Source organism: Marmota flaviventris, chromosome 9 (assembly GCF_047511675.1).
Source record: "Marmota flaviventris isolate mMarFla1 chromosome 9, mMarFla1.hap1, whole genome shotgun sequence".
Lineage (NCBI taxonomy): Eukaryota > Metazoa > Chordata > Mammalia > Rodentia > Sciuridae > Marmota > Marmota flaviventris.
In genome coordinates, this window is record NC_092506.1 from 98,026,129 (window position 1) to 98,044,460 (window position 18,332).

The 18,332-nt window shown below is 48.6% G+C and overlaps 1 protein-coding gene across 3 annotated transcripts in view; it reads left to right on the forward strand.

The window, feature by feature from the left end:
- Positions 1-16,984, forward strand: part of Ncam1 (neural cell adhesion molecule 1) — a 295,967-nt gene extending 278,983 nt beyond the window's left edge. The window contains exons 16-20 of one of the 3 annotated variants that reach the window (XM_071616709.1): positions 1,568-1,745; positions 11,219-11,426; positions 12,459-12,575; positions 13,486-14,298; positions 15,408-16,984. In XM_071616709.1, coding sequence (XP_071472810.1) covers positions 1,568-1,745; positions 11,219-11,426; positions 12,459-12,575; positions 13,486-14,298; positions 15,408-15,528 — 1,437 coding nt within the window. In that variant the 3' untranslated portion in view covers positions 15,529-16,984. Of the gene's footprint in view, positions 1-1,567; positions 1,746-4,213; positions 6,525-11,218; positions 11,427-12,458; positions 12,576-13,485; positions 14,299-15,407 lie in introns of those variants that run through there. The other 2 variants (XM_071616710.1, XM_071616711.1) reach the window with 2 other exon arrangements.
- Positions 16,985-18,332: the final 1,348 nt, after the last annotated feature.

Genomic DNA, 18,332 nt, shown 5'->3' on the forward strand with positions numbered 1-18,332 from the left:
GGCAGACACAAAGCTAACTTACAGCACAGCCCAGGCATCCTGCTTAGGCGCTAGGAAATCAGAACTTTTTCTAGCATTTCCCCGTAATAGTCTCAGGCCCTGGCATGGGCACTATCACATTCTTTTTTTTTTTTTTTTTTTTTTTTTTTTTTTTTTTTTTTTTTTTTTTTTTTTTTTTTTTTTTTTTAATTTTTTATTGTTGGCTGTTCAAAACATTACATAGTTCTTGATATATCATATTTCACAATTTGATTCAAGTGGGTTATGAGCTCCTAAGGTGTCTTTTTGACTGATCCAAATGCTTTTGCCTGGTAAGACCTCTTTTGCTGTAAGATGACTCCCATCAGCCCTGGGCCTGTGGGGCTCTGGACCACCTTCCATTGTTGCCATGTTCTGCTCTCAGAAGAGCAGCCTGTCTTTCAGTAAGCATTTGTCAGACCTTCCTGTGTGTCCAGCATGTATCTCAGGGCACAGGCCTCGAGAAAGGGCTGGAGGTTGTGATCAGAACCACATGAAGATTTCTCAGAGGCCTCTGCATCTTTTCCCACAACTGTTTTGTTAAGGAGGCGCTTGCTTAACAATGGCTTTGTAAACTCCCATCCAGTGCAAATTCATTGGCAAAGGTGAAGGCAATAACCAGAGAATGCTGGCTGAGAAAAAAAGACACACCCAGAATCCTAGCCTTCAAGCTTGTCATTTTGCCCTAGGCAATGCTGTGTGGGGCCCTCCTTGTGGGGTGCTCCTCATGGCCCTTCTGAGGATCTCTGGATCAGGCCTGACAGCAGAACCTCATCCCTTCAGCTACAGTGCTGGAGACCAAGTCACATTGTGTAGAATAAATAATAATATTGAAATTCATTTCAATAGATGTATGCCGAGCTCCCTACTATGAAAGCACCCTACACAGCTTTGGGCCCAGAGGGATTTAGCTCCAACCTTGACTACAGAGTGACTTTGGGAATTTACCTACCCTCCCTCTCACATCCCCATCATCAGGTTTGGTAAGAGCCTGACAAAAACCTCCTGTAGACTTATTGTAGAGACACAATGAGAAAATGTGTAGACAGCCTTTAGGTCAGTGCCTGGCACAAATTGGGTGCTCAATAAATGAGTGTTGATAGTGAAATTGGAGTCTATGCAGTGCTCACAGGTCAGAAAGGTGAATCACACACCTGAGTGTGAGCAGAATTCTGAAATAGAACAAGAAACGTATTCATTTAACTACACTTTTAAAAAGCCCTCATGTCTGTGTGCCCAGCATTCCAGAATGTAGACTGGACCAAAGGGGAATGTGCTTGAGCCCCTGCATGCCCTGAAAGTGTTGAGACAGTGAGGGTGTTGGCCCTGTGCACACTGGCACTTGCAAACCTTCAAGGTTGACCTCCCCATCTGTGCATTTTTCAGGCTCATAAAGAACAAGGACCATGTTCTTTTATTGCTTCCTGTTTTTGCAATTTGACACCTGTAGTTTTAGACTCCCTAAGTTTTGCCTTTTAGCAGGTCTCACCAGCATTTTTATTAAAACTTTCTGGTGTCTGGTATCTTTCCTGCCGATTTCTCCCAGAAGATTTCCTCCGAGTGGAAACCAGAGATCAGGCTCCCGTCTGGTAGTGACCATGTCATGCTCAAGTCCCTGGACTGGAATGCTGAGTACGAGGTGTATGTGGTGGCTGAGAACCAGCAAGGGAAGTCCAAGGCAGCTCATTTTGTGTTCAAGACCTCGGCCCAGCCCACAGCCATCCCAGGTATGACTGCCTCCGCTTTCTTGTAGTTTTCCGCTTTGAATTAATGCACAAGTGCTGCTCCTCCTAATGCGCCTGAACACCCTGACAACTTGCTTGCTTACAGCCATCCTCACGACTGGTTGCCCAGCCAAGCTTAGTTTTGCCTTGTACCTATCTGCGCAGTGGGTTGAGATGTACTGGACCCCCAGGAAGGCTTGGCCAAGCATCCTGGGGAAAAGGTCCTGTCTCATTCGGCCTTGAAGGACCGATGCTAACCAGTCCATGAACCCCTCAGATGGGAAATGCCCAGCTCCTGCCTTGCCTTGGATACTGGTTGAGTAAGGATCCTTTATGAGACCTTATCTGCCATCTACCATTCCATAATAGAACACATAACTGTTTTATGCACTTTCTATATGATGCTGGCTTTCTCTGCATGACCATGGTCCAAATCTCTTCTCTATGGTGACCCCAAGAGAAGGAAGAGATGGTGCCCAGTTAGTGACAAATCCTATCTGCCAAGGGCCTCTCCCCTGAAATGGAAATTAAATTGAACCTCTTAAAATGGAACAGGTGGAGAAGACAGATGCTGGAAAGCACCATCCATGAAAGGCAGGCAGTCTGCTAGAGATTGTATAGGTGGCAGAGCTCCTAGGAGATGCAGATCTGTCTCTAGGGATCCAGGATGGACTCAAGTGTGGGAATAAAGTGATAGTTCTGCTTTCTGGCCTAGCTACCTTGCCACTGATGACCAGTCCTCTCATTGGCCAAATCCCTCAAAGAAAAAGTTCTTCAGCTATCACTTTGCTTTTCCAGACCAGACAAATGCCAACCATAGGCAGGAGAAGAGACATAGATCTTACAGCTGCAAGCTGTTGGAGGGGACCCCATATACTCTGCCATGTTCAGGTGTGGTAGGAAGACAGTCTTGGGCAGCCCCCATTATGCCTGTCCCATCTGTAGAGATTGCCAGTTCCTTGGCTCAGTTGTCGTGATTGCTCCTTCCAGGGGGAGACAGGCCACAAGGGGTGTGGGCTGCTTGAAATGCAGGGCTGGGTGTGCAAAAGTGATATAGTCAGGCAGCAACAAAACAAGAGGTCGGTGAGTGATTCTGGATGGTTGCTTGTGTGTGAATGGATATGTCTGGGAGACACGTGGGGCCTCCAGCAAGTTGGCAGGTGAGTTTTAAGCTGTAGATCGAAGCGTGGACGGGAAGGTTCCTTGTCTCGGGCTGGGGTGGGCGTGTCCCTACAGGTGCAGAAGTCAAGGCACTTGGTGAGGAATGTTCTCATTGCTGCTTATTAGGATGTCCAAATCTGGGTGGACTTGCTTTTCCTCGCCCCTTCTTTCCTGTGTTATTTGGTCAGTTTTTCTTTGAAACTGACATAGGATGTGAGGTCCAGATCTGTCCTGCCTTTGCAGTCACTTAGAAGGTTGGAGAATGTGAGGCTTGAGTAAATTCTTTGCAGCAAGACAGATTCCTTAAGGCAGTTGTTCCCTGGGGTGAGCCCCCATAAGCAGTCACTTAGGCAGGCTGTGTTCCCATGCTGGATACTACCAGCAACATCAACTTCTGGAATTTGGGAGTCAGACACAAAAATATTAGGGAGACCTTGTCCTCCAGAATCCTTGTGAATCATCCAAGTGCCCACTAAGCCGGAGAGGGTTGCTCACCTTATCCATGATGGCTGTGCAGGTCTACTGTGCAGGACTTAGAAGGAGGTGGCTCTGCTTGGTTGGAAGTTCCTGGACATTGTATTATTGTCCAAGAATAAAACCTCTTTGCATCACAAGACACATTTGTGGTTGAATGCTGTGGTCAGCAGGGTGGTGGAGGTGAGGTGCACAGGACTCTAACAGCAGCACAATGGCGGTGTTTGTGCAGTAGGAAGACAGGTCTGCTTCAGCGCTACCAAGGCAGCCCCCACCTCATGCACAGTTTGCTGATCTAGCGCAGACATCCAATGCATCTCTACCGCTTCAGGCAAAATCACTAGCGACTAGAAGACCATACACTTGCTGGCTGCAACTGAGGCTTCACCTTAGTAAGAGGTAACACTGCCCTAATCAGACCCTGGGATTTCACTGTGGAGGCTCCTGTTCTCTCACTTTAATTTCATTTGCTCGCTGGCCCCTGACCTCCCCCAGTTAACCCCGCTGTGCTGCTTCTGGCCTTGCTGAGCTTCTGACCTGGCCTGTGGTATTGATACCGCACTGAACTCTTCCCTAACCTTTGTCAGTTTAATTTACTAAGTTGAATTAACCTTGAATTCTTGTGTTTTCTATATTTGACCTAATTGTTTTTCTTTTTATCTATTTTTTTTTTCTCTGTTTCTGTCTCTGCCTTCTCTTTCCTTCTCTCCCCCTCCCTCCCCTTCCTGTGTCTGTCGTTACACTTGTCACCTTGGACGTCACTGGGACATCCCCACTGCCACATTTATTTTTAAACAACCACATTCTCTCTGGGGACCCATTGCCTAATACTGCAGCTACCTTGGGAGGCAATTCTGCATCCTACACCTTTGTCTCATTGCTTTTCTCTGCAGTGACTCTTCTTTTGCTCTGTTAGGAACTTGAACACAAAAACTAAATTTGCTTAAAAGCCCAGTTCCTATGAAAGCGATGAGTGCCCCTTTGGAAGAACCTGTCAGGACTACCTTGGCCCCACCACAGCCACTGAGCTGAGCGAGCAGTGTATGTGGAAGAGGAAGGCTTTGCAATTGGGAAAAGCTATACCTCCTGATTTTGGCCATTCACAAATATTTGTGCCACTTCATAAGGAGTTTGCCCCCTTTTTAATGGCAGTAAAAAGAATCTGAGAGCTCTTTCTTTAAATACTATGTTTTGAAAGAAGCATCGGGCTAGGTTCCCCCCCGCAAAGTTCCTGCGTCTCTGCTACCTATTGCAATTTTTTTGTTCATACCTAAAATGTAGCAGAGGAAGAATTGGGGTTCTACAGCTCTCCTCAGATTGTCGAAATCGCCACATGCCCCCTCTCATTCTAACTCTGTGCCCCTCCTGTGCCCTTCAATTAATAGCTGGCTTGGCTTGCATTTAAGTATTTAAGTGCCCCAGTTTAAAGAGCCAGATTTGGTGATTCACCTGAGCACTCTGCTGACATGATGGGCAAATTAACCCCCCTGTTGCCTATGAAGTGGAAAAAGCTGAATCAATTAGGATATTTTCTGAGGCTGATGAATGTTCTGGGAGGTACTTTGGTCCTGGTATTATAACCAGTATCTTCTGCAGTTTCTGTGAACAGGGCCAAGACACAATGTGCCCAACACCTGCTGGCTTTGAAAGGTGCTTGTCTCCCAGCAGGGGTAATTCTCCTGTTGCTTAGCAGCATATCGCAGATCAGCACAGACCTCTGTGTCTTGGGGGTTGTGGTCTAGCTGTGACCCACATTGTTACCATAATCACCTGTACACCAGGCAGGTTGGAAGCTTCCACTGTGAACCAGTCCCAACTCCCGCCTTCACTGTTATACTCAGAAGTGAAAAAGGGGTGGAACAGGCCACTCCCAGACCACTCAGCCCCACTAAAGTGTCACTAAATCAGGGATGGCTCAGCCTGTCAGCTCTACCAGAATGCCCTAGCTTCCCTATTGGTCAATTGATTCAGTGACACTTTGAAAACCCTCATGAAAAGCCAGGTGCTCCTGTCAGCTGTTGGGGAGTTCACCCGGGAGAAGAGGTGGATGTTTTTTCTGAGGTTGGACATTTGGAGATGCAGGGCTGAATCCCACCCAGTAGTGTGAGCTTGTATGCTCGGGGGTGGACTTTCTACCAAATAAAGACTCCCTCCCCACTTGTGGTCACCCATCATTCTACCTATCTCATCTCTGAACATCTCCACAGAAGTTTGATTTTTGTTCTTTTTGGTTCTTTTTTTTTTTTTTTCAGTTGTGTTTTAATGTTCAAAGACTAGCCTTTCCCTTTGGGAATTCAAATGACCCTGAGCTATGGTCTGTGGGCAAAGCTACCTGTGTTGGCACCCACCAATGTCCCCAGTATTCAGTGTTAAAGCTCCACGTGGCTTAACTCAGGCAGGCATCACCCTTGCCCAGCCACAAACCTCTCTCCTGGAGCCCAGACTCCTCTTCCCACCAGGCAGTGAAGCAGGATGGTTCTTGGGCACAGGGAAAAGCACTGGGGAGAGGAACATGGTACCCTAGGGCTGACATGAGAATCACAGGTCAGTTAGGGAGAGCTGTGGGGAGGGAGAAGAGATCCCCTCCATAATTCTCCTGTTCTTCTGGTCACCCTGGGTAGAAGTCACACATATTTACCCTATGGGGGCCAGCTCTGGGGTCAGACTCAGTCTGGTCCCAGGCCACCCAGAGGAAAGGGACAGCATTAGTATATCTGATATAACTCTAAATATTGAGAGGCCTGACTGTTCCTGTGCCCTCAGCACATCCCTCAGCTCATCCCAGGGCTGGACAACCCTCAGATAGAAAAACTTTGGGGTCTTGCAAACAGAGCTGTGGTTTATAATAGTTTGCCTTCAAAAGACAGAGATAGTGTGCATCCCTCCACCCACCTAACACTTGAGTTCCCAAGGAAGGCTGCCACCCCCAGCCCTGCCAGGGATCCTTAAGAAAGCGGCCCTCAGAGAGCCCCACAGGAACGCACACTCCTGCTTTGCCCAGCCACCCTACTTTTGTGCCCTGCGCTAGTGCTGTCCACATGCCACATGACATGGGGTTTCTCTGCTCATTTTTGGAATATTTATACAGCAGGTTTGGATCACATTTTTTACTAATAAGAATGCTAACATTGTTGTGTAGATAATCAGTGAGGCCTTTATGAAGTTTACACCTTTGCATTATTAAAGGATATAACAGTTCATGTGAATTCTCCAGCGTGTTTCAATTTTATTTAATGTTGTGTGTCCAACAAAGTGTCAAAAGCCCTTTCCCTCTGTCTCCCATGATAACTGATTACCTAGAGAGACATTTAAATTGGACCTCACATTCATAGCCTGATCTCATGGAGCTGTAGCCAAAGGAGTTTCTTTCCTCCCTCATGTGGAACACTGTTTTTATCAGCTATCCTAAGGAATCCATTTCTGCCTTAGAATCCTCAGCAGGCAGAGGAGGGGAAAGTGCCTTTGCAGAACTTAGAAGGTGGTTGCTCTGAGGACAGAGGCACATTCTGAGTCATTAGATGCATAGCTCTGAAACAAGGTCTTCCAATTACACAGCAACCTTTACTCCTAACAGAGGCTACAAGGGGATCTTGAGATAGAAATGAAAGAAGGTCCTCTTTGGCCAACTATGTTCTGTTTGTTATCATCCTTCGATACCTCTCAAAGGCCCCTGAGACCAGCCATCTGTGTAACAAGTTCCAGGAAGGAGCAAACAGACATGTGGGGTTTTATGAGTGAATCAGACTCCAGCTCAATTGTTCTGAGAATCTGACAGTCATGTGGAGGGTTAAGGGACAAAGAGGGAACTTCTACACCCATATCTCATGGCACAATGACTCTGGCTCACCTGGGCAGCTGTAAGGCATGAGAACCATGTTCCCAATTTAAGGCACAAGAAAGTAAGTGTCCGGGCTGGGGTTGTGGCTCAGTGGTAGAGCGCTCGCCTAGCACGTGCAGGGCACTAGGTTCAATCCTCAGCACCACATAAAAATAAAATCAAGGTATTGTGTGCAACTAAAACAAAATATTAAAAAAAAGAAAGAAAGAATGTAAGTATCTATGGGCCTCTGTCTTGGGGCAAGTGAGTTCCCACTTAAGTACCACCCTCTCCCAAACCAGGAACCACAGAAGACAGACAGCCCCAGCCTTGCAGTCTCACTGCCCAGGCTGTGAGGAGGCTGCTTCCAAGAAGCTGTCTTAGCATGCAGGGACACAGGCGAGTTAGTCAAGGAGGTCAGGGGACAATGGTGGCAAAGATAGACACCCAAAGGTTTTTTACTTTTCCTTTCATGAAATGTTACATATGAGATGCAGGAGATGACACTTGTCCCTCTAGCTTTCCTGAACTGAAAACTCCTGTGACATCCACCAAGAGGGAATGAGTTCTGACTTGCCTCGAATAACCTTTCATCTGTCCTGTGGCTTATCCCTTATTGTAAATGAGGCCAGCACTCTCTCTTCAACCTGAGGAGCACCTCACTTGCTCTAGAAGTCTTAGTTCTTAGCAGTGGTGGCCTGAGGGACTCCTTGGTTTTAGGGACAAGTCTGCTTTTTCTCAATCTATCCAGTACATCAGGCCACCTCTGTTTTGTCAAAATATCAGGGCAAGCAGCCCATCTCCTACTTGATGATGGATCATAGGATCAGCTTTAATTCAGTATGATTTAGGGAAAGGAAGACCTGAGACTATCCCCAGTGATTCTGATTTCAAAGACTTAAGGAGCCCCAGCTTCTCAGTTTTTAACAAGAACCCCAGGAATTCCACTGCATGTGGAGAATCATTGAGTTAAAAGGTGTTTATTTTTCATGGAAAAATAAAATCACAAGGGTCAATGATCAAAGATAGGATTTTATTGAGCATTTTAGCCTTCCAGAAAAAGTCCTCGGTGGACATTATGGAGTGGCATGAGGGAACCTGTACCATGTGCTGGGCACTGTAGAATGTCTGACCTGGAATGACAGGCTCTTGTGGTTGAAGAGGACTTGCAGACATCCTCTATCGAGGAACCTCATCCACACCATTACAACATCCCTGCCAAGAGATTGTCTCGCCTCTGCTTAAAAGCCTCCAGCCACAGGGAGCTCTCCTACCAAGGAAGCTCTCACTGTGTTGGACTAGCTATTTCACGTGGAACTGCAATCTGGCCCCACCCTCATAATTAATATCACTGGTGCCATACAGAGAAAGGCTATCTTTCCCTTCTCATGACAAAGCTTTATTATTTGGAAGCAGTGTTCTCATCTCCAGGTCAAAAGCTCGCTAGTTCATGTGACAAATATGTTGTGCAGGGAACATTTTCTGTGAGTCAGGGTCATCCCAGGTGCTGAGGAAACAGAAGAGAGAGAGGGCATCTGCTAGGTTTTTTGAGAAGAGTTAGCCAGTGATAATGAAAATGTAAATGAATAGAAAAAGGCAAGGAGATTATGACAGGGTAATGTAGTAGGCCCTGAGTACAGGAGCCTCACTAGGTAAAAAAATCAGGTGAGCCCTTTCTGAGAAGGTGACCTGAGGCCTGAGGCCAGCACCACAATTAGGGTCTTTTAGGCTGGGAGAAGGCTTTGAATTTTATATCAAATGAAAGGAGAGACTACTACCCTTTTTGTTTATTCCATAGTGCAGAGTATTTTTGCTGAACCCTCCCCCCAACACCTTCTCTCAAATGTGCTCAGAATCAGTGCAGCCAACAGCTGGATCTGATGAACCCAGAGCAGAAACTGCTCAGCTGCTGCCCTGTCCTGCACACAGAGCAGCTTTTCAGTAAGATGTAAGCAGTCTCAGAAGACAATATTTATAAGCCTCAGAACATAGAATTAATGCCATTGAGTAAAAAAATACAGACATAGCCTCTCACACCAAAAAAAAAAAAAAAAAATACTTACAACTCCTCCTTCAGGAAATGGGCACTTGCTACCTACCGGGTGTTGCTTCCAGGATGTTGCAGTGGCTTCAAGCCCAGTGTCATGGAATAGAGAGAAAACCCCTGGCTATAGTGACTTCCCCAACAGCTTGGGGTGCTAAAGAACAGGAAGGCCTGCATCTTTCTTTGCTTTGGGGGTAGAATGTAGATGGATGGGGAAGTAGAGAGATGGTTTTGTTCTCATTCAACCAATCAGAAATGCCTCTGCATTAGCTGACTGCTGAGAAAATGACCCACTCTAGCTGACAGCTGGGGCCAGCAGCTAATTTCCTGCTGCCAAAGCCCAGACATAGGTAGCCAGAATCTTGCTAGTCTTGGGACTTCCTGGGAGATGGGATGAAATCCTCAGAGCAATGTTGGAAGTGATCAGCCAGAGAGCCAAGGAGGAAAGGCTGGGAAGCAAGCCAATGACCCAAGGGGGCCAAAAACATTTGCCAGCTAGAGATTCTCCTTCAGCTCAGGTCCCATGTATTATACCTAGAAGAAGAGGTTGTGAGTGGTCCTCTGGCATGCTGGGCTGGTAGCAGAGTGGCACTGCTGTTGGGGAAGCACTTCAGCGCCTGGGTAAGGACCCATATAACAGACAGAATAATTCCTCCCAGAACACAGGCTGCATGAGAAAAGAAGATTGGGGCCCATCTATGGGTTACATATCCTCCCATTAACTGGCATGGTATATGATTGGCAGGCTACTGTGCCTAACCTGGCACCTAATAAAAATGAATCAGGAGTGCCCATATTTCAGTTTAGGGTCATTACTTCTACACTGACTTATAGGCAGAGCTCTGTGTGAGTTCTTGCTTCCCACATCCCCATTGCCTCCCAGACACTGACCGGAACCACCAAGAGGTCAGTAGTTCCATCCAAAGCAACTAACATCAGCCACGGCCATGCAAGGAACAGAGTATGGGGGCTTTTGTGATAGCATCAATGGGCCCAGGGGACCGTAGACGAACACCAGGGAGCTAGACAGAGGGCCTGAGTCTTTCAGAGTGAGTCCAGCCAGAAATGGAACCAGGGTCCAGGTGCTGCTGGGATGTGAGAATGTGTCCATCTGTGGGTGTCTGTCCTGCATGTGAGCGTGCCTGGGTGTGTGAGTGTGCAGCTCTGGGTGAGCCTGCTGATTTTCCTGAAGTCTGATCCAAGCATGCCAGGCTCCCAGATGGTGAGTATTCCCAGACCCTTCACTTAAAAAAAAAAAAACAGGCCCAGGAGTCTTCCATGCCTCCAGAGTCACATGAGCTCCATTTGTCCTCCTGGGATACAGAACAAAAGCGTGAACCATAAGCCCAGTGTACTACAGTGTTGGGCTCTTTGGAGTTATTCCTAAAGGGGGGAGGGAGTGTATCCACATGCCATTGGGCCTGAACCACCCCCTTCACCAGCCCCATGGAAGCCCAGGGAACCCTGACCCTCACTATTCCCAGAGCCACAGCCCATCCTGAAACCCAGCAGTCACTCTCTGCCTACAGTGCAAAGCCTTTTGCCCTGGTCCAGGGGGGACACACAGTAGTGCCCTCCACCATGTCTTTATCCAGGCTCCTCAGACACTGCCTGTGGCTGGGCTCCGTCTGCTCCCAGGACTCACCAGGAGTCCAGCTGTGCATGGGTACAGGGGAGGCTCAGAAATCAAGGGCTGGATTGGAGATTCATCTTCAGGCCCCACTCTCATCTTGACTTGAAGGAGCTCCATGCTCCTGTCCCCTTGATAAGATGGAGCTATCATCCCTCCATCTGGAAGACAGAGACAGCCTGTTGCCTCAATACCAGGGTATAGAAGGGCCCCAAGGAAGGAGTCACTCTGGGTGTGAATGCCATGGCTTTGAACTCTAAGCCCTACCCGACCCCCAGGGGCTGTTGCTTGTAGGGTCAACGGGCTCCATCTCAGTCTGTTAACCACCGGCCATCTTTCTCCCACTTAAGCCAATGGCAGCCCCACCTCAGGACTGAGCACCGGGGCCATCGTGGGCATCCTCATTGTCATCTTCGTGCTGCTCCTGGTGGTCGTGGACATCACCTGCTACTTCCTGAACAAGTGTGGCCTGCTTATGTGCATCGCCGTCAATCTGTGTGGAAAAGCTGGGCCTGGAGCCAAGGGCAAGGACATGGAGGAGGGCAAGGCGGCCTTCTCGTGAGTGCAGACCTGCCGCCCTGCCAAGGTCTGGGATCTGCCCTAGCCCAGGAGCCCAGCAGTGGTGCCACCCCCAAGCCATCCGCTGAGCCCTGTAGTGACCTCTCCCTCAGCTTCACCTTCTCCACTTGGAAACACTGAGGGGCAAAAAGCATCAGAGAAAAGCCCCTGCAAACATAGTCTTGGGTCAGGCTTGGGAGCCATCTTTTTGAAAAGCAGACTCTTGGGCCCAACCCACATCCAGCATATTAGAATCTCATGAAAGTTAGGAAATCCCTGAGATACTCCAAGCAGGGGCCTTGTCAGAGTAAAGGACCTGGAAAGGAGCTATGGCAGAGGGATCAGCACTTGGGGACACACTCACCTTGCTCCCATTCATTCATTCATTCATTCATCACTAAGCAAATATTTACCAAGCAGCTAGTTCAAGGCACTGTTCCCAGGCTCTAGGTTACAACAGGGTATGAAACAGATAAAATTTCTATCCTCATTTAGCTGATGATCCAGATAGTGTTCCTCCAACAGCATCTGTGCAGAAACAGATACTGAGCCAGTTAGCGAGAACATTTGAAGATGGTCACCCAGTGGGGCACAGCTTGGGCAGGCTAAGAAAGGAGGGAGCAAGAAAATAATTTCTTTAATCCCATTTCATGCCAGGCACCATATACATGTGTACACATGTGCACATACATCTACCTACTTACAAGTGTATCCATATGTGTATATGTGTGTCTGTTTGAGCACTTATCTACAAGATATTGTGCTAAACACTTCACATGCATTATCACATTTAATTTTCATAACTAGTGAGGTACATGCGATTATTTGCCCCAAGTTACTGGGTGATTACATCAGATACTGAAGGTCCCACAGCTATCAAGGGTCAGTCTGAGACACAGATGCTTGTATCTGGCTCTAGATGCCCACCTGGCCAGCTTGGACTAGGTAGGCCTAGGTACCCTGAGTCATAGCTGCTTTCCTTGGGAATACCCACAATGGCCCCTGATCTCACCAGCTGAACTCTGTCCACAGGAAAGATGAATCTAAGGAGCCCATCGTGGAGGTTCGAACTGAGGAAGAACGGACCCCAAACCATGACGGAGGGAAACACACAGAACCCAATGAGACCACGCCGCTGACAGAGCCCGAGTATGTGGGCAGAGAGGGGCTGACACCTCCTAAGTAGAGTGCACAACCCACCTCGCCACCCTACCCCCACTTGCCATGCTTCCCACTCAGTTACCAGCCAAACATGGCAGGCCAAGGTTTTGAAGCCCTTGGCCAGAAGACCTACTTGGCTAGGAAATGCCTGGTCCCTCCCACTTTCATCAGAGGGCATTCTTGGTTCTATTTGGGGTGACTGGGTGCCCTTACAGAACCCCTTGTGCCACAGAAGTCGGGGACCTACCTGGTAAAGTTTCCTGGCCCTCGTCCACTCCGAAGCCTCAGGATCCTCCAGAGGCCCTGACCAGCTGTGCCTGCCTGCCCACCTGCCTGTCTATCAACCATCTTAAGGGTTTAAGGGAACAGAGTTTCACAGGTCCATAAAATCCATGGCTGGAAGAACCCACGGCTCTTAGGAGCTATTGGAACACTTGTCATCTGCTTATTCCTGACTTTCCCCATCACTGGCCTGGGAAGCCCTGCAGGATAGCGGGGCCATGGTGCTCTGGGGCCCTGGAAGCCGATAGCAGGGAGACACTGCACTGAAGCTGCCTCTCCTGAAGTGGAAATCTAGGGCAGGCATGAGAAAGCCCCAGACAGGTCTGTAGGTGACCGGAGCCCTGCACAGAGAGCTGGAGGGCCATCATCAGGGAGGAAAGGCTAGCAGGTCCCTTTGAGACTGCCATGTTCTTTGTCGTCTCCTGTGTCCTCTGATGCCCGCCTGGGCTGTACTTCCTCTCAGCGTGCTCGTTTCTCTGTGGGCCTTTGTTCCTGCCCGTGCGTGACTGCATGCCTACCCATGGCCCCTCTCCTTGGCTTCAGCCCTCCTGCCCAGCTTCTCTGTCACGTCTCAGCTTCATTGTCTATTCTCTTCTACTTTCTGTCCTTCCCACAGGCTGCCTGCCGACACCACAGCCACTGTCGAGGACATGCTGCCTTCTGTCACCACTGTCACCACTAACTCTGACACTATCACCGAAACCTTTGCCACTGCACAGAACAGCCCCACCAGTGAGACCACCACCCTGACTTCCAGTATTGCCCCGCCGGCCACGGCCGCGCCGGACTCAAATTCTGTGCCCGCTGGGCAGGCCACCCCTTCCAAGGGGCCCAGCGTTGCTGCCTCCTCCCCGCCCCCAGCTTCAGCCCCTAAGGTTGCGCCCCTTGTTGACCTGAGTGATACCCCGACCTCAGCTCCTGCCAGCAATTTGTCTTCTAGTGTCCTGGCCAATCAAGGAGCTGTCCTCAGCCCAAGCACCCCAGCCAGTGTGGGGGAGGCCTCTAAGGCCCCTGCGGCCAGCAAGCCGACCCCCGCACCAACCCCCACCCCCGCTGGAGCAGCCAGTCCCCTAGCAGCAGCAGCCGCCCCTGCCACAGAAGCCCCCCAGGCCAAGCAGGAGGCTCCCAGCACCAAAGGCCCGGACCCGGAGCCCACCCAGCCCGGCGCTGCGAAGAGCCCACCTGAGGCAGCCACAGCCCCCGCTAGCCCGAAGAGCGAGGCTGCCTCCGTCAGCGCCACAAACCCTTCCCAGGGCGAGGACTTTAAAATGGACGAAGGGAACTTCAAGACCCCAGATATTGACCTTGCAAAGGATGTTTTTGCAGCCCTGGGCTCTCCTGCTCCCGCCGCTGGGGCCAGTGGACAAGCCCCTGAGCTTGCTCCTTCCACTGCAGACAGCTCTGTTTCGCCTGCACCAGCAAAGACCGAGTACGGCCTCTCTCTGTCTGCTGTCGTCAGGTTGTGTCCTGTGGTGGTGTGCGTTTGTGCTGTGCTGTGTCCTCCTTGTTAGATGTGTCCTCAGCCTCACCCAGGGCTTCTCGCAGCCAACTGTCAACCAAGGGGCTGGGATGAGGCAGTAACAGGGGCAGGCAGCAGGGCTCCCTGAACGGAGCAGCTTCCTGCTCTCTAATTAGGCCATGTTAATTATGTTTTATCCTTATCATCCTAGCAGTGCTTCTGTTTTCCCTGGGGGTGCTTTGCAGTGGGCCACTGATGAGCACAGCTTGGAAGGTGCTAGGAGGCCAAGGTGCCCTTATCTGCCACCCCGGGGCCCAGTCAGTGTCACCCAGAACCAGGCTAAGTCCCTCCCTCCGAAAGGCACCATTATGCAAAAAGAAGAAAGTAGCCCCCCAAGGCCGATGCACAGGGAGAATGCTGTCAGCAGCTTCATCACACACTGGCTGAGCTGCCCACCCCCCACCACCATATTCACTCAGGTTTCTGCTGCCCTTAGAGTATCTGGGAAGACTAGGAACTCCCGAATACCAAATGCCTCTGTAACAGTATTTTCTCACCCAACCCAGGTCACCATACAGGTATCATCCTTAAACAGCACGGAGTGGGGGTAGGGGAGGGACAAGCCAAAGAGGTGGTGGCGGAGGTGGGTGAGGGGCAGAGGAGGACCTGGAACCACTATGGGGAACCCAGTGCAGCACACATTACTTAGAGCAAGTTGAGGGGCTCTAAGCAGCTTGTCAAGGTGAAGAACAGGCTGCCTTAACCACCCTATTCCCCTGCCCCAGATCAAAACAGCCCCAACATCAAGGTAGGCTGCTCTAGCAGGAAGGACCTGGGCTTCTGAGCTTAGGCTGCACATTAGAATCACCTGAGGTGCTTTCAGAAGTCACTGTGTCCAGGATTTTCAGGGACACAGCCCAGGCATCAGTGATTCTTAGAGCTCCCAAGTCATTCCAACATGCCTCCAGGGTTGGAGACAAGGGCTGGAACTGCCCCCCCCCCCAACCAGGGCCTGGCAGAAGGGGGGAGATGTCTGCAAACCAGGGTCTCAGCCTTGCTGTTTTCCTGATTCTCTGCAGGAAGGGCCCTGTAGAAGCAAAGTCGGAGTCCCAGGAGTCAGAAACAAAGCCAGCGCCAGCCGAAGTCAAGACGGTCCCCAACGACGCCACACAAACAAAGGAGAATGAGAGCAAAGCATGATGGGTGATGAGCAACGAGCAGAAATCAAAATAAAAAGTGACACAGCAGCTTCACCAGAGCATTTCCAATACCACACACGCGCGCGCGCGCGCACACACACACACACACACACAGTCTCATTCCTCTAGTGTCTTTTGCCTTTAAAAAAAAAAACTAAACAGATAAACATGGGATCTCCTTTTTGTAGGTTTATAGAAAGGGCTCCTTTGTTGCACACTCACTTGTAAGAAAATGAGACAAAAAGGTTAAACCCACAGCCAAACTAGGACACTCCGTTCCCTGAAACCATTTAAAAATCAAACAAAAGGACCCCAAATTAAGAATCTAGGAAGCTAAGGGAAAAAAAAAATCTAGGTTCAGAAAGACCACACTTGGTGTTACCGATTGGCACAGACCAGTTTCAGAGAAATACTTTCAGGCACTAAGACTAACCGAATGAACAAAGTCCACAGTTTATTTTTATACTTTCAGTCGAGTTCGAACTCTGTAAAACCTCATAAATAAGTTATCATTTCTGTTCACTTTGTATTTGTTCAGTATGCAAAGTGTGTCACCTTTCTAGCTGAATTCAGTTCCCACGTAGACTCTTGTTTTGTAGGAAAAATGCCAAATTGCAGCTTCTGGGGGTAGATCTCAATTTGCAGTATTCGGACTTCTTTTGCTTTCTTTTCCTTTGGCCGTTGTTTTGTTGTTTGTGTTGGTTTCCTCCCTTCCTTTCTGCCAACTTTGTTTTCCAGTGTTTACAGGTTGACAAATGTTTGACTTCGGTTGTGTTTAAATGTCCATGTAAAATAGCTGCTTTTTGTTGTTGTTGTTGTTGTTTTTGTTTTTCTCTTCTTTTTTAGAGTTACAAATACCGCCTAGAGGTAGGTAGGATCCTCGTGGGCTTGCTTTAGCACAGGGTGACTTTACAAAAGATGATTGTTTACAGTGGTTCTACCCCCTTTTCTGATTTGCAGTTTTTGCCTGTGTTCAGCTCAGGTGAAAATCCATCTCATTGGAATGGTTTTGCCTTTCTATTTTCAGTTCTTTTTGTGTTTTCTTTGGGGGTTAGACCACTTTCTGATTAGCTGCCACCTGCCTGTATCTGTGACAAAGGATCTGCCTCCCAGGCGTTCTCGCCCTTCCTTTTGAAGGACTCCTTAGGCTTTGTTGAATGAAGCAGAGAAGATTGTATAGTTGGGGCTGGTCTTGGTGAACACACATTTATACCCCAAACATCCCCTTTTTGTAGAAAGCCAAATAAAATATATACATCCCATTTCCTTTTGAGCCCAGAATCTAGATTTGAGCGGAAGAGCATGTGTGCTTCAGGGAATTAGTGTCTTTTTTTGGAAATCTGTTGAAGTCAAGTAACATCGGCCTTCTGTTCATTTTAGGCAGCATTTGTAGAAACAAAGAAAAAAAAAAACTACTGTCTGGAGTCATAACACAACTTTCCTGGATTGGAAACCAAGTGGGGGAAAAATACAGAAACTTTAAGGGGGATGGGAGGGGGGAGAAGGGAAAAGCCAGCCCTTTGTATAGAAATTTTGCTTTTGTTTCTCATTCTACTTTAGAACTGCAAGCTTGTGCACTGTGGATGCGTGAATATTTTAGTGTGAAACGTGTTTTTGTCATAGTATTGAAATAAAACTTCAACATAGTTTGGTTGTGGAAGGTATAGCAGATAGTTCAGAAAAACATTCAGGAAACAAAAATAACTCTTAAAAGGAATCGAAGCCTTTAAACAAAGAAAATAAAATAAAGATGATGATGATGGTCATGAAGAGGATGCTAAGTCAACAGAAATTGGTCCTCTTCCGGCATGCGTTCCTTTCCCAAGGTACAAGCAGTGTGAGGCCCGGGGTGGCAAGGCTGCCTCCGCGTCCGCTCTGTGGGCCACTCCCCCCAAGGTTCTGACACTTCTGCAGTCTGATCAGTGGCAATGCTAGATTATAATTTCAAACTGTGAAAAATAATGGTCTTGTCATTTGCTAAATGTGGGGTTATTTTGCATTTTCTCAGCTCCTGGGGATGGAAATGGAGGATCCCAGAATACACAGTCCTGGCCCCTTTGATTCTAGGGTCTGCACAGATCTAGAGTTCAAATGCACAGGCCTTCAGGACCAAGTAGCATGGAGACAGCTCTTAGCGTGCACTGGGCAGAATGGGAGAGGTGGGAGCCTGAGGCAGGGAGGGCCTGGTGGGGAGGGGCCAGCTCTTGGGTTGCCAGGCTGTTCGGTAGAATCGATTCCTTATCTTGTGATTTTAATGCCTTGACCTCCTAGGTCCAGGCCATGTGATACTTCCTGGAGACCCGGAGACACCATGTATTTCACTCTAAGTGGGTGTGGTTAGGCAAACTAATTTTGGTTCTGTTGGTGAGGAAGAGACAGAAGTACAGTCAGCCCTCAGATAACCTGGCCCAGGGCAGCTGACCCCCCAGAACCCTGGCCCACCACGAGCTGGAACCCAAGACTGCCCACACTTCCGTCTGCCGCTCTTGCTTTTACACATATGTTTGTCTCCGCATGCGTGAGCCTTCCTTACCTTTTTCTTTTCTTTTTTATTTTTAAAGAGCAATGCTTCCTCTAAAATCAAAGAGGGAGTCACTTTATTCTCAAGATCTTCTATCTTTTATGTTAAGAGATAAAAGCTTATAATTTTGCTTTTTTAATTTTTGGAAGGAGGGATCAACTCCACCAGTTTCCGTGTCGATGTGTCTATATGTGTATGTGCCATACATATGTATTCACATGAAGACCGGCTTGGCCAAGTTCTGCGGGAGGCACTCAGGTGCCACGGACAGGTCTCCAATCTTG